General features: G+C 38.2%; 1 protein-coding gene across 1 annotated transcript in view; it reads left to right on the top strand.

Moving 5' to 3' along the window:
* PTPN14 (protein tyrosine phosphatase non-receptor type 14) overlaps positions 1–24,329 on the top strand; it is a 72,648-nt gene that overhangs the window by 21,384 nt on the left and 26,935 nt on the right. Inside the window, exons 3-10 of the mRNA XM_008932940.3 lie at positions 9,285–9,382; positions 11,494–11,561; positions 14,519–14,589; positions 16,242–16,329; positions 18,728–18,816; positions 20,384–20,471; positions 21,151–21,233; positions 23,525–23,582. Of these exons, the coding sequence (XP_008931188.2) occupies positions 9,285–9,382; positions 11,494–11,561; positions 14,519–14,589; positions 16,242–16,329; positions 18,728–18,816; positions 20,384–20,471; positions 21,151–21,233; positions 23,525–23,582 (643 nt within the window). The remainder of the gene's footprint in view (positions 1–9,284; positions 9,383–11,493; positions 11,562–14,518; positions 14,590–16,241; positions 16,330–18,727; positions 18,817–20,383; positions 20,472–21,150; positions 21,234–23,524; positions 23,583–24,329) is intronic.

Consider the following 24,329-nt stretch of genomic DNA (forward strand, 5'->3'; position numbering starts at 1 on the left):
CATTAACCTGGCTGGCTACCAGGAGAATTTTCAAACTGTTGACTCATATTGCTTCCATATGTAACTTAAACCACCTTTTCCCACACTAGATGAAGCTTGAAGGTTAGCTGCCTTGTTTTTCAGGGCAGGGAACAGCATATTTTGAACTGAGTCAGCACATATGAATAAAGGAAGTAAATCTTGGCTATTATTAACTTTTTGGGATCTAATGTAACTTTTGCAGAAATCTAGTTCCAAATCAGGAAAGTACAACAGGTTTTGCTGTGCTCCTCTTCCCCATGTGATTTAGAAGTCTTCAGCATACATAGCCATGGCTCATCTTTTCATTTTTGTATCTTTGTGAGGACGGATCTTCACAGCTGCCATTTATGGACTTTTTTTGTTTTGTGCCATCTAAAGATTTGGACGCATGAGTTGCTCTGTGTGTGGGGGACCTGCTGTTCTGAGGATGTGAGTAATCAAGTGGGAAGTGACACATAGGCTGCATGCCATGTCGTATGAGTGAGCACCTATATATAGGTGAAGCCTATATGTGGTTGGAGCTCCTATTTGTAGTTGGAGCCCATGTTTTGTGTCATGCAGCGAAGGACAGGTGATGGCTTGTAGAATTGTTTTACTATCCAGAGTCCTACACCAGAGTGATAGCTGCCTCTGCCACACACAGCTCACGAGCAAGGAGGAAGAGCCTTCTCCTATATGGGAATGGGGGAGAATATGTTAGTAGAAAGGTGACGGTGGAGGCAGCAGTTGTGTGAGACCTTATGGGTTTGCACCAAAAAAAACCCAACCTTGTTGAGGTCTGTGTGTGAAAAGCAGTATGTGGCATTGCTGCAATTCACCTACTCAACTCAGTTCTACCTTTTTTTTTTTTCGTAATCAAAAAAGAAAGTAAAGCTGAAAAGAAAAAATAGTCTCCTGTACTGTAACTTTTGGATCTCTGTAGCCAAATGCGAGTGTTTTGCTCAGTTCAGGAGATATGAGCACATAGTTGGGCATCTTTTTAAGCCTAACGATGTGAGTAGTGTGAAGTCAGTAGGACAGCCATGTCCTACACTTTTAGCACATACTTCAACCCAAACCAAATGGATACACTGCTTTTTTCGAAGATGTACAGATAATAAACTTTTCACTCCAAATTTGTTATTCTAGTTTTTGTGTGTAATGTTTATGCTTGCATTGAATGGAGTTCTTTTCAGCTGAAAATACTTAAGTACAAATTTCTTCACATTATATAATTTTGGTTGTTTTGCTTTGCTTTACTTTTGCAATCCCACTCCAGATGAATTCTGTCATGGTGTTATCAGGCTTTGCTGGACTCCAGTTTGCAGAGACCAAACGCAGCCTTTGCTGAGAGAGGGCTCAGAAGAAAACAGAATATGGCTTCCCCTGTTTTTTTTTACTCTAAGAGGCATGTTGGAGTTTTGTGCTGTATAATTCTTTAGGTATTTGGATTAACTCTGATAAAATTATAGGTGGTTGTAAGGGAGTTTATTGTGCTTATAAATGGTAGTGGGGCTCCCTGTAATTTGTTATAATTAATTCAAGAGTTCAAGGGCAGAAAATCAAGATCAGGTTGTGGCATGCCTTCCTTTCTTGCTAAAGCATGCCATTACTGGCCTTTTTATTTAAAGTTTCACTTTGTATTTGTGGGTTTATTTGAACTTGGAGTATGAAAAAAGTATAATGCACTCTTAACAAAAAGTACCAGTACAGAGGATGGACCTGTTGTGGTTGGGGGATTTCTTTTAAATAGAGAGAAATTGGTGGATACTGTAAAGCTGCATCTGCTGGCTAAGCCTCTTATGGAAGGAGTGCGTGTTTTGGAAGGCTTGTGTCATGTCTGCAGGCTGCAACAAGGCCTGGGTTACATGTCTGTGCTTGTGTCCCATCAGAAATGGCAGGAAAAGAAAAACACTGGAAGAGCACTTCTGTACAGTCCAAGTTCCGTCTTTTGTTGCCAATAAGGATGCTGAGTGTGATGATACCTCCTGTCTAACTGCTGAGGGTTTCACTAGCCATCCATTTAACACTGGACACCAAAGACCTACAAGACTTTGATACCAGGTTATACTGGAAGCATATACTGCTTATATGTGGGAGGTTATAAAGCCCTCCTGAACAGTCAGATTTCCATTTGTAATACACATATTCTTTTCTTTAAGTGCTCAGTTTTGCTGCAGAAATTTGCCTTTTTTTTTTTTCTGGCATGAATCAGTCAATAACCTTATTGCTCTGAAAATACTTTGCATTTACTTTTGAAATCTTCCAGCTATGTAATGAATTGGAGGAGATGGAGATCTGAAATTTTAGTAGACTGTCTTTTGGGGAATGCATGCAAATGAACAACCAACCTTTCAGTAATAAACTGCTGAAATAGAGATGGTAAACAACAACTAAGCAGTGCAAAAGTTTCATCAGACCATTTTTTAGGTGTGCAAAGGATTTCCTGCTCTAGCCAGAAGTTGACTGTGTAGCTGGCCATTAACCTTTGGGAGGCATTGGCCTTTGGTAGGAACTTCACTGGTCAAATGAGGTAGCTGTCCTTTCACTGTGTTCCTCATTGCAGCTCACTGAGCAAGCCAGGCATCCAGGCTGTGCATTATTTGTCCTTATCTCACAGGTTGCATATCAAAACAAATGGAAAATGACCATCATTGGGAAGTTAGCCTGTTTTAACAACTCTTCTCCCCTTCAGCTATAAGCTGGTGCTTTTAAAGAGATTGAGTGATATGTGTTTTAATCTGTGCTCCTCTTCCAGTCCTGCATGTGAATATGATGCTATGCCAGCATTGTTCTGTCTCATTAGGAAAGAGGAAAGGAATGACACAAATTTTCCCATGTATTTAATTTATTTTGCTTTTAGTTTCAGTCATGTTTTCCATCCAGCTGGTAAAGAAAACCAGGATGGAGGCAGTTGGATGCTACTTTTGAACAACTTCATTTCTCAGTTACCTGAAGCTAACCTTGACCTACCCTGTAAGGTTGTTATGATCAAAGAGTCCTTACCCTACAAAATGTTATGACTATGTTTTTACTGTTGGCATTGACAGTTTGAGCTTCTGAAGGAATTTCCTCCTGCATGTGTGACAAAGACTCTTTCTTCTCCTTCTCTCTTTTTTTATTCTGGCAAGTCTGCTGATCTTCCTGAAGATCTGTAGTAGGGTGTGGTAGACTTGTTCTCAATAATACCCTTCCAAAAATATTACCCTTATGTTAGTGGAAGCACTGCTGTTGTTTTTTATATTCTCACACAAACCCCAGAAAAATGGCTATTGTCTGGTACTGTGAAAAATCAGACTTGTGCTGGGAGAGAAGTTGATGAAATTCCAGAGAAGTGAACTAGAGATGTTCCGTTTATCAACACCATCTGAATTTTTAAAGTGGCAAAGATGAGGCATTAGCGCTGTGTTACTGACAATGACATCATCAATCTATGTACCTCTTTTTTTTAGAAGTGACTTTAGATTAATATGTGCTGATTGAATCCTTGCATCTAAAATGCTCAAGCCAAGAAATCATAACACCATCTTTGCCAATATACTGAATGTTGTATCTGAAAAGACCAGTCTTGTCTGCCTGCCTTTCTTGCCATATAAAATCCAGTCCAAGTTTGCAGTCAGATTTGTTGCAGGATATTAAGTGACCCACTGAAATAAGCAGCATCCAGTAAGTAGTGCTCTGGATTGAGACTTGGAAACAAAACCTGCATCTCTCAAATCTGCCATGGATTCCTGCCCAAGTTTACACGAGTAGCTTTACCAACTGTGTGTCTCAGATACTCTATAAAATTGGGCTAAGGGTCACTAATACATCTAAAGCACATTTTTCTTAGAAACCGGTAAGAATTAGGTAGTAATATGATTGTCTCAAATATGTAATAGATAAATAGAAATCACTTTTTGGTCATTATCAGTTAGTTCCTTTGGTTACCTATTGAAGAGCTGAGTTCATCTAACTCAAAGGCTGAGAAAATATGAAAGACCCTGTCCTTAAAATAAAAAATGAGCTTCTGTTTCAAATGTAGCAAATGGGTGTCTGTGGAATCCTGTTGCTAAGTAGTATCACAGCCAAAATCATGGCAGGTTTTAAGGTGTGAAGTGTAAAATAGACACATCAATATCAAAGCTAATGCTTAAAATAATTGTAGTAAATGATAAAAGACCTCTGTTCTGGAGAAACTACTTCCCCTATGGGCACGCTATTGCGCAAGTGTACATTGCAGCATCTCTCCTCAGAAGTGTATTACCATACTAAGATAAACCTAAATGAGCTGACTTGGACTGTTGTTGTAACTCAATGAGACTTTTATTGTGTTCCTAATTTTAGAAGATCGTATTGTACTCTAATTGCAATTGTTTTTTGAAGTTGAAAAAAGAGCTAAAATTCTTGAGCTGAACCACTTGTGGACCAATCTGTTTCTTCTTTGAGTCTTAAAGGCTTCTTATTTTGGATATAGGAAATGGTAAAGCAGTTCTCTTTTCCTTCAGAGAAGAAGTTAAGCTACATAGCTGTGCAGTTATCCAATAGATAGGCTTGATGCCAAAATGGTACCTAATGAGTTATAAAAAAGTTAGTCATGCCAGTAATTGCATCATTAGAGATTATTTTAAAGGAGTTGTACCTCTTGAGTAACTAATACGTGTTTTGTAGTGCTTTGTTTATTTTCAGATACACTAAAGGTAAATATTTATTGATACTGAAACTGTAAAGTATTTATACCAGCTTGAAACTTCCAGATAAAACACACTGATCAAAGAAAAAGCTTTTTAAGTTGTTTCCTGCTGCACTAGAGATAACGTGTATATTCCAAACCCCCTCCTGTCCCTGATGTACAGAGAAGGAAAGTAAAACCAGGGAAAAAATAACAAAAATGCAGACAGATCACATCACAGTATTCAAACAGTATTAATCCTTATTAACTTGGTCGTTTCACTATTTTGTATAAAATATAGTTAGATTGTAAATCCCTTTGGCAAAAAGCATTTTTTTTCTTCTGTTTTTGTGCACTTCCTAGCAGATTTGGATGCTGCTTAATTACCAAGGCTGGTATATCTGACAATAGTGAGTAATTATTAAGGTAAGGAAGTATTTGCTGTGTGGTTCTTTCTGGAAATCACTAGTAAGAAAATCCTGAAGACTCAGTGTAATTACTCTGCAAACCTAACCCATATTCTTACTTTTGTAAACAAGCCTTTAATTTCTCTACAAAGGTCTTGCTTCCCATATTGATCAGGCCAGAATCTGTGTGGTTTTTGGTATCTGAAACATTGATTGTCGAAAAGAATGGAAATTGGTGAAATTAATGAAGCTATTCTCTGCATGTATAAAATAGCAACAGCGGTTTTACATCAGATAAATAGTGGTGATGGAAGGGTACAATGAATTCAGTGACACTATACAAACACTCACGTTCCTTTTTGAAGTGACAGGAGAACAAACGTGAACCCTGATCTTGGGAGGTCTATGCAGGATTGTATGGGCAAATGGAGTTTCCCTACATTTACACAGCTGTAGCAGAATCTGAATCTGAGTATTACAATTAAATTTTAAACCAGTACCCTTATCTCCTGCTTACTAATACTATTGGGGTTTTGTGGGGTTTTTTGTTGTTTTTTTTTCCTGTCATGTAGTGTGGATTGCTAAAATACAGAGGTTTATTTTGGATTTGAGATGTTGTCTTATAGTTGTCTAGTTGCAGCTTCTTTATTCTATAAAAAGTGTGCTTTTTGATGCAATACATGCAAATATACTTTTAATGTTTTGTATGTTGGCTAAATAGAGTGTGGGAAATGATATCGTTATAATGATGGCTTTGCTTAGACTTGTTGTCCACTCCCATTCCCCTTGGAATTAGCTACAGGCTGGCAAACTGCAGTAGCCTTTTTTATTATATTGAATACACAATGGCTCTGCTAAAAATGTTTAACCCAAAGTGGACAATGAAGGTGGGAGATTTCAGCTCTCAGCCCACTTGGCTATGGCGGTGTCTTTTCTGCCCTGCACTCCCCTAATATGCCAAAATGGCTCTGTGACTGAAGCTTTGTAAGTCTTAATTTTGAATTTTTTGTCTTTTATTATTTGGAGGTGCAGATTGCAAACTTATCTTTTGTTCACTTTCCATTTGCTTTCCCAACTAAACCACCTCATTAGAAGGCTTATGAAATGCATGATTTGTCTGCTGTCCTGGAACAGCTTTCCTCAGTGAATCTATAGTTGAAGCATTTTTAAAATGTTTGATTTCCCTCAAATTATAAATCTACTTTTGCAATCCAAGCGAACAAAGAGCAGTCTCAGCTAGCATATTGACATAATAACAGCATTTAACTTAATTTCAGATGGAGGAGCCTCAAATCCCTGACAGAATATGGGCCAATTGCTTCTCTCCATTGACTGGGCAGGGAGTCTGACCACAGTTTTGCAGCATGGCTGAGCCATGAATCTGTGGCTGGTGGAGTTATTAGAGCCTTGTAGTGGAGCTTCCTCCAGGGTATACTCCTTCTCTGCCTTGACAGTGGAATTAGCCACCCTAGTTCATGCCTTGGGAAAGGACATGTCCCATTTCGTGCTTTATTTAGCTACCTAAAGAGATACTGGGGACTGCTTAGGTGGTTGTCACTTGTCACTGTTGTTCAGGGGCAAAGATGAAGCAGGTACAGTCCATGGGTTTCTGCCTCAATCATCTTCAGTTTATTTTGGCACTTCCATTGAAACAGGTGTCAGCCATAGCGGGTGATTGCATTTCAGAGCGTTAGCCTGTGAAAGCTGACAGCTTTCTCCATGAGGTTTTTCGTCATGGATACACGTGTTAGTTAATGTCAGAGCGCTAATTATATATGTCCTTTAAACTCTTACTGTATATCAATCTGCAATACATAATAAATTCTGAACTTATTAGATGATCTTTAAGATTCCTTCCAACCCAACCCATTCTGTGATTCTGTAATATTGTAGAATATTCGTATTAAGATTTTTAAATACAACCTGTTCCTGATGATTGAGTGAGATTGCCTGTAAATGGGTGTCTTTCTCAGATTGTGGGTGTTGTTCACTGTCTTAATTTTCCTAAAGTATTGGCAACTAAAATGGCAACTAACCCCCCACATCATGTTTCTTTTGAAAGTCTAGGTCATAATATTTGATACTACAGTAACTACATTGACATTGTATTTTTTGTGATATGCTTACTTAAGTAATTCTTTCTGTGGTTTATAGTTATGTGGACACTGTGGTTGAAAGCACGTTGTCATGGAAGCTGGTGACATTCTTGACTTCTGTAGATCTAGGATGTCACTGTAAGAGTTTACTTTGATTTGACTTTCGTGTAGTCTCTTAAACTTCGTGTGTAACAATAGCTCTAACTTTATGGCAGATGTCGATTTTACTCTTCTTGTTAGACTAGGATATGTAACTCACATGTATATTTAGCATAGGTACCAATAGCTGCTTTTGGGATTACAAGTTTGTAAGACCAAATTCAGCGAGCGCTTGCTCACCTGCATACTTCATAAAGTGGCTTATGTCAAGCTTTTATGAAAGCATGTGTGTTTTCAGAATTGGGATTTAGTCATTGCAAAGAAGTGGAAACAAGCTCGTTTGTCTCTTAGACCAAGCAAGTGTAAAACTTGTGGCTGAAGCACAGGGCTCAAGCTGAGAAGCCGTGTGCTTTTTACATTGCCTCTCTCAATCAAATTTCAAAATCCCCTGAAGTTTTGATCTTTATTAGGCTTTGTGAAAGCCGAATCTGAGCATTTTAAATGAGATTATATTTTTCTAATGCCTCAACACAGAATTAAATGGTAACATTTACAAGTATAGTTAAGGCAGTGAAGTCTCTGTAACAGGGGTGATGTTGTAGTGGTTCTCCTTTATGGTTGGGGCTGGGAAGGTAACTTACACTCTAAAACAAGAGCAGAACAGTTTCTTTGCTAAAAGGTTCAAAGGTAAGCTCAGATGTGCTGTGCTGGTTGCAGTTGGGCCCAGTTAGGAGTTTACTGCACACAGACTTTTAGCTGCTCTTTGCTGTCTTCCTCACAGAGGTTGCAGTCTCTGGGACTGGCTGGTATGCTCGTGTATCATTTCTTTCTACCCCATTTTATCTCAAGCAATTATTTTTTAAAACCATGCCATCTTAAGTGGATGCCCTCCATTTTAGGGAGCAAGCATGCATGCAGCTGAAGAATGCAGTAACCTCTTAACCTGATTCAGCTGCAGCCAGACTGGCATGCCTGGTCACAGCCTGAAAAAGCCCCCTTTGTTGGTTTTTGGGGTTCATAACTTGGGCCACCCAGATGCATCTAGGGGTTGGGAGAATGAGGCTGAGTGCACACGTGGACTGTGGCTACACTGGTACAGTACCTTGACCTTTGGGCTCAGACCTGATGAGGAGTTGCGTGTCAGCGGGGAAGGAGTTGTGTTTCATCTCAGATGTGACTGGTTACATATGTCTGCACCAAAAGTTTAAGCTAATTAGCATGAGATCAGTATATTGCTGTAACTCAACTGTATAATGAAGCTGTCTCCATGGGGCTATAACTTGATATGCCAAAGGGACTGCTACCATACCCATGCAGCTTTGACCGACTTATGGATCTGGTCCAGTTCAGTGGAGAAGGGGATGCATGAATGGGGACAGTGACTCGTTAAGGGTTTTGTGGAAAGCTTCCTATTTGCCTTAATCTACTCTATTACAAATGTGTGAGTTCTGTTAGTGTGGTTAGCTATTACAGTTTGTCTTGTGATTAGCTACTGCAGATCAGAAAGTGCATTATATTAGAAGGTGGGTTTGCTTGATTTGTGTGTCTAAGTCATTCTTACACATGAAAGATGGTAATTAAAAAGACCTTTATATGGGCCACAGTTAAAATTACATCTGCAGACCAATGTATATTGCTAAAACTGTTTTTCTTCAATCAAAATGGTGACACTGGAGCAAAAGAGCAGAAGAAATATGAAACAGTCCCTTTTTGGGCATTGGTGATTGCGTTGTGTTCAGTAACCTCTATAAATGAAAGCACTAATCCCAGCAGATATGTTTCTTCTATGTGGTCTAGGGAACACAAATTAGAACTTCTTATTTTCCTTTTCATCCACCTGGAAGCATTGTACATGTAGAAATTGTATTAATTTGTTTTGGTAATGTGGAGCTTCTGATGCCAGGTGCAGACTGCTACTTAACAGCCTGACCTGTTTGGGGTGAATTTTTCTTCCTTTCAGCAGTCTTTTTTTCTGTAGGAAATGTGCAAACATATGGGTGTTATAATTCATGCTCTTTTTTTTGTTTGTAGATACCAATATTACCTACAAGTGAAAAAGGATGTTCTTGATGGCCGATTAATTTCTTCATTTGAGCAGGGAATTCGACTGGCTGGCTTGGCAGTGCAAGGTAAGATGACATGACCTGACAGCCTTTTTCCAGCAGTGGCTCTTTTGGTTTGTTCTGTATGTTGACTGGGCACTAACTAAGGCCTTCTATGACTCCTACTCACAACAGCTGGGTTTTCTATTGATTTAAAAGTACATGGGTGGATTGCTGTTGATGAAACACACCCTAAGGGAGGGAATGATGGACCACATCACAGTGTTCAGCTTTCCTATTTGTAAAATTCATGTAAGTGAATCTGAACAAAACTCCGATTCTTCCAACCCTGACCACGGAGTACTTTGAAATAATGAATTTGCTTCACGTTCTCTAGTTTTAAATGCAAATTACATCAAAGAGCACAGCAACAGCTTTAATTTTGCCTTTAATTAAAAACTCATTTTGCCGTATAGTGCTATGTGAAGTATGAAAAAACACATAGCTGTAATTGTTATGTGAGTTATAAATTAATAATAAACTACTTCTTACAACATGATTTTTACTCTGAGCCTACTAAGGACATCAATAAAAGTGGGATCATATAATGTATATGGGCAGAGGAAGAAGTCCTGTATTTGAATAAAGTATGTTTGTCTTTCCACAACTGACTATGAGAACCTAAGGTAGAGTTTCAATAATCGAGCTCTGTGGATGCTCTCTGAGTGTGAAGGGGGAAGTGTATACATAAATAGCAAACATGAAGATCTGATTCTGTAAATTAAAGATTCAGTCAAGAATAAGGCTAATATGGTCTTTTTTAGAGCAGTAGAAATACCATTTTAGTATCTTATCTTGGTTAAAAATTTAAGGAAAAAATGTTTATTGTCAAATCTTGAAATGTTTGATTAATAAAGGAAAATTTATGTAAAAGATTCCATAATGAATCTTTCAGTTTAGGTAAATGAAGATTTTCCTCTGTGTAAGTTAGGTCTGAATAGATACTTAATCTGTTTCTGTGTTTTTGGAGCTTTTTTCTAATTTTGAGAGCAAGTCAATCTTATTATTCCTGACATTGTATTACTTCATTTGTCCTTTGCATGTGATGCAACCAAAGGTATTTGAAATACTTATTTCTTTTAAACCTACATGCCCATTTTGATTTCTTTCTGTTTATGTTAAAACATAACTCTGAGGTAGAAACAAAATGAAACTGCATTTTTGGCATCCTGTGATATGTGAAATTGTCTAGAAGCTTTGAAAGAAGGTTTAGATAATATGATTTATGTTGGGGATTTCCATCTTATATAATATGAGAATCTTGTAGATGGCCTTTGATGCAGTTCAATTAATATAAAATAAAAACCTCCTGGCAAGATATTCTTTTGATATAAGCTGTTGTGTATTTAACAGATAGATAAATACAGGCATTGTTTTGAGTTTTTAATGTAGCTTAGCCTTTAAGGAAGCATTTTCAAAACTCCATGATTTCAAGGACATTTAGACAAGAATCCTTAGCCTGACATACAAGTGAATGTGAGCATGGAGATGAATACCTGTTCAAGAGATGTAGGAGAAGTAGAAGAGTGAGTAGAAAAGTGTGTGCCATTCAGTTAAGCTGACACAGTGCCTGTACTGTTACATTGGCTGCAGAAGGATAAACCTGTCCCCATGTTGATTGTTGACAGTTTTTAATAAAATCGACTACTGGATTTTAACCTTATAGGCTGTAAAATTAAGCTTCTTTTGTACAACTGTATAGAATTGTGGTAGAGATAAGTTAAATTTTGTTTACTTATTTTTGCCTGTTTAAGGCTGGAAACGTTGGAGAAGAAAAAAGGGAGCACCATTTTTAAAGAGGCTGAGCAATCTCAGCCTTTTTTAATGGGGTTGAGTTCAAGAAGGCTACTGAAAAAGAAACTCTTGCACTCCTGATGGTTAAGCATTGCAAATGGTCATTATATTAGGGATCAAAAGAAAGAAATTACTTGTTGGCTGTTATTTGATCTATGGTAACAACACTATTATTTTCAGACCTCCATGTTAAAAGCTGAAGCACAAGCAGAAATCTTTGTGCTGGGTTGTGGCTTCAGAGAGAATTCACCCACTTGAAATTGAGCATCTATGCAAGGTTGAGTGTGGTCTTAACATGTGTGGAAAGTGCCCAAATGAGTAACTGTGTTTGTTTTTTTTTCCAGCGGATTTTGGAGACTATAATCAGTTTGAATCTCATGACTTCCTCCGAGAATATGTGTTGTTTCCTATGGTGAGCTCCTTATCCCTCTCTTTTATGGTCTTTTATGAATAATTTCTCCATGCCTCAGAGATGGCTTTGTTGATAACAGAGTAAAAGCACTGGCGCTGAACTAATAGTAGAGGAAATAGTTTTTGCTCCCCAAAACCTGCACTGTACTTGATTGCAGCTGAATGATCCTATGCTATGGAAGGTCAACCCAATTACAGTTCCTGTCGAACTTCCACTAGGATCAGGCATCAACAAAAGAAACACGTCTTCAAATCAAAAAAGAATTTGCAGCTATTTAAAAAGATGTATATTAGCAGTACCGTGGTATTAGTAATGTGGCATATCAAGGGGAGATAAGGTTTGCTGGTGTAGTAAATGTTGTGTCACAGGGCAAACCATGCAGCCTTTCTTCAAGAGAATGTGCATTTACATCAGCTGACTATCGGACTGAAGTGAAGCGTGAATCAGGTCTTCTCAAAATGTTCTCCAGGGACTGTGCTGTAAATTTGGTTTAAATTTACATTGGAAACTAGCGAATAACTTCAGTGCTTAGGGAAGGAGTTTAGATCACTAGTGATGTTGGAAATTCTGTGGCAAACATCAAGCACTTGCAGTCCATGACATAGAACCTCTGTGGGAGGATGAATTAGAGAAGAAAAAAAAAATGCTGCTGAAGTTAAGGCTGACTTTATCTTAGGTGAATAAGACCATCAGCATAAGTTTTGAGTGTAAGCTTCATGAAATATAAAAGATCACGGAATTCTTTCTAACTGGAAAAAATATTTGGAAGCAGGGTGGGGTGCCCTGAGTTTAGCTGCCTGGAAGTTAAGGCATCTGTTTTCCCTCTGCAATTAGTGGAGCGGTAGAGGGAGAATGATTCATCTGACTGTAATTTGAAGGCCTGAGAAAGGCACTTGCAGAAGCATTTCATCCTGCTTACCAATGCTCTTTGTACAGGAACTGCAGTGGACAGTCCATTCTTGAGTCCAAAAAGGTGACATCTGCACAGTGTCCTGAAGTGAAAGTGAAATTTTGAGCCAGTAGACAGTTTGATACCACCTGAAAAATTCAGCAGGAAGAAGGGCAATTAATGAATGTACAGAGATATGAATATGCCTTGTATAGAATACACATATAGAATGTGGCTTCAGTATTGACCTTTCACTAATAAACTTCTGTTACCCTGACTAGTGGAACAGGATTTCTCTGGTAAGCCACCTTATCTATTGATAAGTAGTTGATGATCTTGTGCATAGTTGATGACTTACCAAGTTGTGTATGAGAGCCTTAATGGGAAAGAAGATGGCTGCAAATATATACAGAGAAATGTGTTGTCAGGGTATCACTTTGTAAATTATTGAGTTTCTGCAGAGTTCTTTCAATATAGAATGAATCATAGAATGGTTTGAGTTGGAAGGGACCTTAAAGACCGTCTAGTTCCAACTCCCCTGCCATGGGCAGAGACACTTCACACTAGACCAGGTTTCTCAATGCACTATCCAGCCTGGCCTTGAACACTGCCAGGGATATACTGATACTATTTTTCTGTTCTGAAAAAAAGCAGGGGAGGCTTTAGGTCTCTAGATGATCTTTCAGGTGGTTAATTTCTCTGTGATTCAGCATTTTATTCTTTGGGCCCATCTCTTAGAACCTCTGATTCTGAGTCAGGTGCCTCCCTGCTGGTGTGATCAGCTCTCTTCTGTTTTGCATGTGCTCACTTTGTGATATCTTGCATTTCATCCATGCTACTGTTACTGAATTTAAGAACACGGGCAAAGTGTCTGCTTCCTACAGCCTTTAGAAGCCTACTCTTAGATCAGCTGTTTCTGTAGATATTTCTTTAGCTACTTGTCTTTGCTCTTCTAGGGAGGAGTAGAGAATATAATAGTAAATATTTCACTACAAGTTCAGTAACAGTTGCTAAGTGCTGCAGATACAAACTAGTCCCTAAGCAAGTGGGAGGATTTGAGTGAATCCCGGGCATAGAACGAGAACGTTGCTATAAATTCATTAGTAAAGTGAACTTGTGGATGAGGGAGGGGCAGCTATGTTTGTGCTGTTTGATCTTGTGAGGCTACAATGTGTGTCAAATGGCATTTCTTCAGCAGTGAAAAGAACAAAGTTATGTACACAGTACACCCCACAGGTGTGTAGCTGTGCATAGGCATGCACCATGCCATTTTTCATTAGCACGCTACCACTTTCACATTTTTTTGTGGCAGAAGCAAATATCAGAGGGGAGGGCCCCATTGAGCAAGAAGCAGTGTATTTAAGTACATTACAGGCAGCCTTAAGGCTTTTTTTAAATAAATGTAAAAACTTTGAGGTTTTGCAAGAAAGTTTTCCAGCTTCCTTTTTTTGACCTTGAATTTATGAGCTGACTTCCTTTATTAACTTACTCCCAATTATTTCAGAATTGTTTCTACCGCACTTTATTAAATTTGCAGAATATAAAAGTTTCTGCTCAGAAATGTCTTGCAAGCATAAAGTATGTTTTATTGCATATTTGAAGAGGTAGCAAAACTTTAACATGAGGAAGGGACAAAAAATACTCAGGAATTCATTATCTGTGTTCTGTGTATCATTTTGGACTGTTTTAAAAGCTATATATTAATCTGTAGATTTCCAAGTGTTTTTAAAGACTTCTTTGGCCCTTATCCAGGAAAAGATTCTTTATCTGTGCTCCATACTCTGTTCTCTATTTTGGAATAATAAACACCTTATCCCTATTTTTAACAGTATCATTTTACTCTCCCAAAAAAAGTTATAAAAAAATCAGAACTCTTGTCTTCTCCTTGCACATTTTCATTATCCCATGCTCTGAATTTTAAATTTGATTGGTGATAGATTCTGTAACTACCTAGAAGAGCATGAACTGTAAACAATCTCAAAATAGCTGCTGTCATAATTTCTGTGTACCATTTTGTCCCCTTTCTCTTTGGTTGAGTAGTTTTTGATGCAACTTCATATTTTTACAGGATTGGAACCAGGATGAAGCTGTCTTGGAAGAGCTGACTCAAAAGGTTGCTCAGGAGCACCGGACTCACAGGTGAGCTTGATGTGTTACAAGTTCAGATTTTTTTTTTTTTATCATCCCTGTAGTACTTCCCTGCCTCCCCCATGCATTCCTGGCAGTGTTTAACTAACCTATATTCATGTTACTATTATGCTTTGTCTCACTGGATTTTTAATTAATCTACCACAAAAGGGTACCTGCCTCTTGTAAACGCAAAATGGCTGAGAAACTTAATGCCAAATAAACGAGCATTTGCACCCTTGGGTTTAATGAGTGTGTGTAACACTACTTGTGCTATGTTGTAGACTCCTTTCTCTTTTTGATTTCATTTAAATCCTGATGGTGAAAGACCCCGTGACTTGATCAGGGGTGATCCGAAGGTCTCTTTCAAGAGAGGTGGGGACGCACGTGCTCCCAGTGTAATGGAAATGAAAATAACAGGAATTGGGTTTTAAGTCTCATGGAGAAGACATAGTATAGTGTTACTAGTTAATGCACTAGGAGTGCGTGCATTAGTCCTTCAGTAAAAAAAACTTCTTTGTGAGCAGGCTTCTTTCATGTTGCCCAGGTGTTTTGGTGGTGGATGTATCCAAACCTCTAGAGTGCTGTTGGGGGAAAAATGGCAGTGCCCATATGCCATATGCAACAGGAATGTTATCTGAAGGATGCAGCATTGCCCATTACATGACAAAGTGGGTGTTAAAAGATGAATACCAATCTCTGAGTCTTAGGCCATTCTCAGTCTGAGCTTCAAAACAAGCCTTGGCCTTTGATGCAACCAAAGGGAGAGCTTCCAAGCTGGCCATGAGCAGGCCTGGTTCTATTCTCTTTCTACCATGGGCTGCTTGTGTGATCTGGGTTAACTCACAGACTTGAAAGGAAGGTTTTCCCACCTGCTGTGCTCTTTAGTGCTATTTCTGCAATACAAAGAAATACTTCCCCTCACTTCAGCAGGTAGATCATATTCCACCTCCTTTCTCTCAGGTATTTATCTGGGCCCTATATTTCTGTTTGTAAGCTGTGGTAAGGAATAGCAAAGAGGAGAAAAATTAATAGTGGCCTTCTTTTGGAGCAAGGTCTTTAAACCTGCAATCTATTCTGACCTGCTTTTGAGAATTGAAATCTCTCTGAATTCCTGAGCTGTGACAGGAGCATGTGTAGACATGTGTGTAAAACTTTTCAGCTGGTTTGTTCTCTCCTACAAAAGAGAATCTGTTTAACTTTTGGATTTAGTGCCTGTGTTTTTGAACAGCCAACTTGAAAATGTGTGTCTTTCCTTTTAAGTCATTTTAAGAAACTTCAGTGGCCTTATATACTATTCAGGCAAATTAGGGCGCCTGTGGCTCAAGTCAGCCATCCAAAACTATCCACAACCTGATGCAATGGCCTGATAAAGCCTGGAAAAGATTTGATGCATACAGAAGTCGAGTAATGTGGTCAGTTCAGTTTGTTCCTCCTGTAATTTGAACTGTGCTTTGTACCTTATCTTAGTGACATTTAGTAAAATTTCCCCCCTTGCTGATTATGATCCTAGTGCTGAAAGTTGGTTTTGTGTTGTGCATTTCTACACAGCATCTCCAAAGTGTCTTCTCAGGTGGTTTGTGAAATTCCCGTTTTTTCACTAGTATTTCTTTATGTGTGTGTGATATTGAACTATTTGCTCCCTTTTGTTAATCTAATTGCAGTGGCATTACAGCAGCAGAGGCTGAGTTAATGTACATCAATGAAGTGGAACGTCTGGATGGGTTTGGACAGGAAATTTTCCCTGTGAAGGTATGTTAGTGTATATTATAAAGGAACCTCTGAATCAAATGATGCAGAACTCTGCAGCAACCTTTGTAATGTTGTCCAAAAGAGACAGGACTTGTTTCACTCTTCTGGAGGGTGAAATGACTGCTAGTAGTTTGAATGGACATTGCAGCAGTCTGTAGTGTTACTTCTCTTTCATGAAAATCCTTGTCACGGAAGAGGTTGCTATGTGCTTGGGCCTTCTCACTTGGAAAATAGGGATGCTCCTTGCTTTTATTTTGAGTGCTGTCTGTGGGAGAGCGGCTGGGGCAAATGAACCTCAGCTCTGGTCTTTAGCAGGATAGGAAAATGAGACCTTCTCATATTTTTCTAAGTCACTATTTACCAAGCATTAACATCACCTTTCCTCAGTGTCTTAGATGTGCACACAGGTCCTCCACACATGTATAATTAAGGGGGAATTTCAAGGATTATTTTGCATTTGCAGTCACCTTCGCTTCACTGGAAGCCCCTTTCTGCCATGGATAGTCTGACTGCCTGGCCTTATGGAGCACATGGTGCCATGATAAAGTTGTGCTGAGAAACTGAAAACTGCTGTTCCCAACATGACCCATTTCTCTTTGTGAACCAACCCAGCCACTGTGTGGTGAACTTTGACTGGTTTTTCTGCTAGTTAAAGATAACTAGGAATTTTAAAATAAGCACAGCCACACACCAAACAAAACAAGTTTTCTGCTTAAGTCAAAATTGGTCCTTTAGCACCAGTCTAAGAATTGGCCTGAAAGGGAGGAGCTGAAAGGCAAAAAAACTTCAACCCAACAACAACAAATTTGGGATGTTTATTACCAATGAATGAAATCAATGTTTTCCTCAAATTAATTTGGAATAATGCCACACACTACTGCAAAAGACATTTCTGTGTTGGAAATGTCATTAGATATTACCGCATGTCAGTAAGGTAAGTATGAACAGTATACTGGGTGCTCTGCCAAGTTATGGGAAGATATTAGCCTTGTATCAAAGAGCAGCGTGCTGGCCTTGGAGAAAAATAAAACTGCTTTCAAAGGGAAAAAATGAAAGATTTCTCTCTTTTCCCTGGTAGAAAATGCTATTAGAAATACATTTCTCTTTTTTTCTATATAGATATTTGTGTATACACACACACACACATATATGTATATATATTTATATATGTATAAATACATACATTTTCCCCAACATCTTCTGAATCTTTTTGCCTTCTAAAGCTGCTTCTGGCAAGAAGGCAGAAGAATATATTGCCCTCTAATCAGACTAAACTGAAGACTCTCTGCTGTCTTCTGGAAGAAGCTGGCATATTCAGCATGGAGAGTCAATGCATAGGCTGGGGCTTCAAAATTGGTATCCATTCTTTGTAGAAGGCCTGACACTTAGTAGTTACAAACAGGTGCAGATACTTTATCATTGCCTTCTGAGAATCAAGTAAAGCAAGGCCAGGAGAACAGCTGAAGTTTGAGCTATTAAAATGCAGGTTTCTACAGCATGTGCATGCAAATTGCTTGAACTTCTCTCATATTCTTTCTTCTAACAGTTCTTTAACCACACTCTGTGATAGCATGATTTCTATTTACCACTTTAAAGTATGAATCAATTACTATAAGTGCAGCCGAGGGTGAGTTTTTGTTGATAAATGTAGAAAATGTAGAAAAACCTCTTTGTCAAGAGTAATAAGCTGCTTTAAGAAAACTGATTGCAAAATGGAACAGGAGCACATGGTTCTCAAACAGAAGCCCACAAGGAGACAGGTGGGAATAGGAGAGAAATAGGACTTCTCAAAGTCCACTGTTCTTGTGTTGTTTTTATGTGGTGTATGCAGTTGAATATTTAACTCAACAATTGAAAGTCAATTGAGGATGTATCTATATAGATATACAAGTACTTTTTATGGTGACATGCTGTGAAAGAATACTTAAAGGAGGAAGCATGAAAGGTAGAGCTTTTGAGAGGGATTCCATCTCCAGGTGTGGTGTTCTGAAATCTCTACATGTTTTAACAGATGACTGGAGAAATACTATGAGTGTGAAAGGACTGTTGCTTTTGGTATTCACAGGGGCTCTAGACAGCTAAAATCACAATGGTAGGGGATGTTGGGTATTATACAATGAATGCCAGTTTGTGGTCTGCCTGGTGTTTGATAGAGGAGAACCTTGAGCTCATTTGGCCTTCTTCTGTTTTCATTAATCAACAGAATGAATCCACTGAAGTGTTAACTGCTTTGAAATAATAAAAATCAGTCCAATCAAACAGTAAAATATATGTTAGTCAAGAGTTAGTCCTGCATTTATACTGAAGAAGGGCTTCTCTTTGGTAGTTCAGCATGCATTCCTATACATGTATTGACCAGTCTCTTTATTAAACTAAATATATTATCCTTTCTCTGCAGGATAATCATGGAAATGACATACACCTTGGTATTTTCTTCATGGGAATCTTCATAAAAAACAGAACTGGCAGGACAACTGTGATTTATAGGTAAAAACTAGGGTCTTCTGTCTTAAAAGAGTTTCTTTCCAGAGGTCCATGTGTGGGACTTTTTCCTGACATACATATGTGACTTTAGTAGTGCCAATCCTCTAACTAAGGAGTAGTCACCTCGCTGTTTTCAGGATCGGTCTCTTGGCCATAAGAGATGAGATAAAGAACAATTTCTGATGTCTGTGAATGGGTTTGATGGCAAGAAAGTTGTAGTTGCCTGTCATGTATCTTGTTCTATTTTACAAGGCTTTGATTCCTTTTCTTTTCTTGTCTTTATGTCTGCTTCTTTGATGCTTCTGAATGCAAATCTGTTAAACCTCACAGTAGGCAGCCCAGGAGCTCAACGTTTTTGGAAATCTGGTTGCCATATTTAGGTGCTCCACTGAAAAGAAGTTGAACTTTCTCATTCATGTAATTTTGAAAGTCCTGGCTGTGTCACACTTCTTCTGCGGTTTATTTTGGTTATTAAGAATCGCTTAAGTCTTTCCATTAACTTTCTTGTGTGGGTTTGTTCTGTATGAAAATGTTGCTAGAAATCTCCATGATAGTTTCGTTCTTCTTTGCTACTGTTCCAGTGGGTATTTTCATTACTGTTGCTATTTGCTTGAAGTGGATTTTTACTAGTCCCTGTTACTAGAGTATGAATTTTGTGCAGCCAAAAAATTTGTGTTTTTTGAGGTGCACTGATTTTCAGTCAGTAGCTAAGGCTTGTATGAGACTTAAGCTGGAATGTCGGGTTTGGGTTTTTTTGCCTTAAAAGGGCTTTCAGTAGTTAGGGCTCCCTTTTCCACATAGCTGATGCTTTGCATATTTAATTTTTAGAAGAAATGAGATAATCCTTTAACTGGGCCAGGTGACAAAAGCAAAAAGTTTCTTTACATGTAAAAATTATAGTTGGTGCTGGGATTCTTACTGTTTGGAAATATGCACTTCAAGCATCCTGCCATGACATGAAGAGGAATGCGTGCTGCAAACAGAACAAACAAGTCCTTTCCATCCCCATGGATTGCATGCAATGTACGCAAATGTCTGTCAGCTATTTGTAAGAAGATTATAACTCTGATCTTGGGCAACCTGACAATTACTTGGGGAAAAAAAAGAAAAGATTGCAAACATAAAACCAGAGTATTAGCATGGTATGCATAGCCTACATAACCATGTTGTCAACTTAACCTTCTTTAGCAAGAATTGGCACCTAATGAAACTTGGAAACAGCATTTGGAGAGGAATGGCACTTAAAAAAATAATTCTATTACACGTGGCTAAAAACAATCAGTTAAAAAATGCCACAGTTCAGTAAAATGTTTATTATTAATGTATTTTTGATCTGTCTTCTATTGTGAGTCTTCTTTTAACTCTCCTACTTCGGGTTAAGAGCTGAATATCCTTTCATTTTTAATCAGAACATGACTTCCTTATTTTCCTGACCATGTTTCTTCACCAAAGAGCTACTGAAAAGCTTTCCCATAAAATGAGATTGATGTTGACTAAGGCATTCTTAATGTGTTTGTGAAATGTTTGAATGTATGTGTTGGCAAACTACTGCATTTTTTTTACTCTACAGGTGGAATGACATTGGGAATATATCACATAACAAGTCTTTGATTGTTCTAGAGTTGATCAACAAAGAAGAGAATGTGCTCTTTCACACGGTAAGGAAAGGATCTGATCAGTGTCATCAAGAAAGCTACTTATGTAAAAATAAACTTTTAAAATTCCACTTTCCTAGAGAGGCTCACTTGCATAACACCACCCCCCTTACAGTTCACATTTTACTTTATACAGAGTGTGAAATTAACTTCATTTAGGTAACAATATGAGTATTCTATTCCAAGCATCCTGAAATATAGTGTGCTGGGAAGTCTGCAAAAAACTGAAGTGCTTTTTGGATGGCATAAGTACAGCAGCATAAGCAGTTGTAGAAACTGGGCATAAGCCACCATGTGTGCTCATACTGGAACTCAGAGGGCTACGCTGCTGTTCTGTGCTATTTAAAATCACTCCACATCTCCCTGAACCAAGGCCAGTATAGAAACTGGACCAGCAAGCTTGAGCCATTTTTTTGTTGTTGTCCCTCCTACCGTGACTTAGCCGCGAAGTGGCAGCATGTAAAGGCACGCCACTGTATTTCAGTAATCTAATGCCTTGAATGCTCTTGAGGGCACTAGACATGTTCTTGGCAGACACATTCTGTACATGGGGGATCTTACCAAGCATTCCTGCAATTGGATTTTTTTAAACTCTTCTTTGTAAGAGTCACTTCTTGTCACTTCTTGGTAAGAGTAACAAAATAAATTTTTTTTCCCCCCTATTTTCTTCTTGTCTTTAAAGGACGATCTTGAAAATGCCAAATATATTTCACGCCTGTTTGCATCAAGACACAAGTTTTACAAACAGAACAAAATCTGCACAGAGTGAGTATTCTTTCTTCAGAGTTGTTTCCTGACACCCTGCTTTGGAATTGATCTGAGTTTTGGCATGTCTGGTTTTGTTTGGTTTTGTTGTTTTTTGTTTTTTTTTTTCCTAGTCACTTATATCAGGTATTCTTTTCCCCTTAACCTTTTTTTCTTGTTTTGTTTTAACCAACAGCAAGAACAGACAATTGGAAATGAAATTTCATTCTGAGCCTTGTGAGGCTTTGATGCTCCCCAAGCAGCCAAATCCTACAGAGAATCTTGAGTTGAAGGCCTTGGTCTCTGCTGTTTATAACTCAGAGTATTAGTATAAACTGGAGTGAAAGGTGACATATGTTATCATGTCAAAATGCGAGTTGCAGTAGTAGATGCACTGCTTATCTAGCAGCTAAGGGCTGTGGAAAGGTTGTCATCTTCTAATTTGGGCAGTATAATTTATCTGCCTCTTATGTGTCCCAAGAAAGGGAGGACACCTGGGCACGTTAATCTGTGTAGCTGTACTAGCACAGCGCAGCAGAGATTGTAAGTCTAAACCTGAAGTCTCCCTTAGGCTCTACTTTGAGCACTTTCTTAGGAACTGGCTTTGAGCTAGTCCTCTCACACGGGTGGACTCTGAAGGAGGATTCATTAGGCTTTAGCTTTAAGTCAAATGTCTGTTTGTTAGTTGTTTCATTTACACCAGCACACATTTTTTTATGTTGAGATAAATTTAGCTTTCAAAATATTAGAGTTTTGAGAAGTTTTCATGATGTGCTGGGTGTGTATAGCACAGAACATTGAATTCTTGCAAAACTTATCATCTTAGTTAGCTGGAAAGATATGAAGAAGTCTCATCTCTATCAACAACTCTAGTTAGACCTGGACTTCCCATCTGTTCGACTGGGTAATGCCATCTGTTGGAAAATAAAGCCAAAATGATGAAGAGAAGATTGGAAGGTCTAGCTTTCTAATATTACGTGTGCACACATTATATTAACATATGGGGAGTTAAAGCATAGGAGAGTCCAATGAGGCGAATTGTTTTGAGTGATCTTTTCAGTTACAGAAAAGAGATGTTGATTAGATTTCACATGGTGCTTACAGTTCTTGAGAGGTGAGTGGAAGACCAGAAAAGATATTTCTTAGCAGCATATAATGGATTTCAGTAGTCCAATACTAAATTCAATTTTAATGGTCCCAAAGAGATTGAATTCAAAGGAAGATCCTGATTGTCTCCCCCGTGACAGTCAAGAGAAAACAAAATACCATAATCTGTCATCTTGGGATATTTCCCCTTTGACACTGTATATTGGGATAAACAGGGAGAACTATTTTTTTACCAGTCATAATACAGACTGCAGAAGCAATAGCTTTTGAACATGTTTCTTTCTAATCACTAAGCCCTAAGCATATGGGTACCACAAACTGGGTGTATGTAGCAGCTTCATATGCAACTCGCAAACTAATGAAGATAAGGAATGTCACGAGGTCACTGAGTGAAATAACTAGAATTTAAATGTGTTTTTGTCATTAGAACTGCTCTCCTTACCACAGTCTCATGTGATATAAGCTTCGGTGTTAGAGCCACAGATATTGATGACAGTCTATGCCAATGTGTGTTTTCTAGCCAAATAATTTTCCTGCTCTCTGTGTTAAAATGAGTTGTTTGTTTTCCTGTGTGCCTTTCCTCTAATCGCACATAACATCATTCACCAGATCAGAAACTGTAAGAGGACAAATTCCACCTTTCCTCTCTTCACGTAAGCACTATATTTCTACCTCCTTCAATTTGTTTCTTTCCCTTTCTCATATTTTTTATCTCCTACACTCCTTGTTCCTTCCACTGCACCTGGCTACTTTAACATTGTATGTGGCTCTGCTAGTATTGTCTAAAAGTTGCTTTTTCTGTTTTTTCCTGATCTATGTGCATTGCTCGAGTGATTGCTATCAATTTCATAAAATTGTCACTGTTTTAAATGTTTACCTTAAGTCATCCGAGACTGCCTGTGTGCCATGTTCAGTTTTTATTGCTTAAGAGACTTGTTTGTTAAATTCTGGTTTAAAAAATGAATCATTCTTTCTCTTGTTTCCAAGTAAGCCAAACGGGATAATGAACAGAAGGCATGTATAGTTTGGAACTGGAATACTACCCATGTTTAGAGAAGAACCTGAATTATTTTCATTTATTCGTGTATCTAAAAATCTCATTAATAAGCAATACTTACAGATTGTTCATGTCTTGTTTTACCTGTTTATTCTTGACTCAGAATTGAAGTGTTGTAGTTTCTATTATTTCTCTTTTTCTTCCACAGACAATCAAGTTCTCCTCCCCCTATCCGACGACGGCCCACCTGGAGTAGGTCATCTTTGGTATGTGCCACAGTGAGACCTTTCAGAATGTCTATATAACTTCTGATGGGATGAGGCATTGTGTAGGATGAAGTACTTTCTAAATTTCAAATAAGCACGTTAGCTCACTTCTTTTAGGCAATATGATTGGAATGAGTTTCAAGGGTGTGGCTGCCCAGGTTGATTAGTTTAACTGGATAATATCACCACTGAGTATTTAAAATTACAGTCTTCAAGGCGTTATATTTTCATTTGCCCTGCAGAAACTGAACATCTTTTCTACTGGATTGAGGTTATTTCAATATGTAGATATCCTCTAGAAAGAATTTGAAGTGTCCTGTGCTGTATGCATCAAAACCCAGCCCTTACATAATGTTACATTTCACGTTTTTTCAATTCCTCATGTTTTTGTGTAAAGACTACTTACAATTTACCAGCTTCTTGGGTTAGGAGCCTATTTTCTGTGTGAAGTTACTGTTAATTTAAGTTAAGCTAATATACTCAGTAAGGATTGGAATTCAGAGCTTTTCTTAAATCGTACTTATTTCCATTTAACTAAACTCCAGAAAAGCTAGAAATCTGACAAAACTGGGTAACTTTTTCATGAAATCTTTACCAAAAAAATCACACGAGAGTCTCTCTTCCCCCCCCCGCCACAATCAGTTCTAAAAATGCTCTTTTTTTTTTTATTAAATTCTAGCATCTAGTGTGTCAGTATTTCTTGCTCTTATTTAACAGATTGTGAGTTTCTGTACCAGTGGCACTGCT

This window comes from Manacus vitellinus, unplaced genomic scaffold (assembly GCF_001715985.3).
Source record: "Manacus vitellinus isolate BGI_N305 unplaced genomic scaffold, ASM171598v3 scaffold_8_pilon, whole genome shotgun sequence".
Lineage (NCBI taxonomy): Eukaryota > Metazoa > Chordata > Aves > Passeriformes > Pipridae > Manacus > Manacus vitellinus.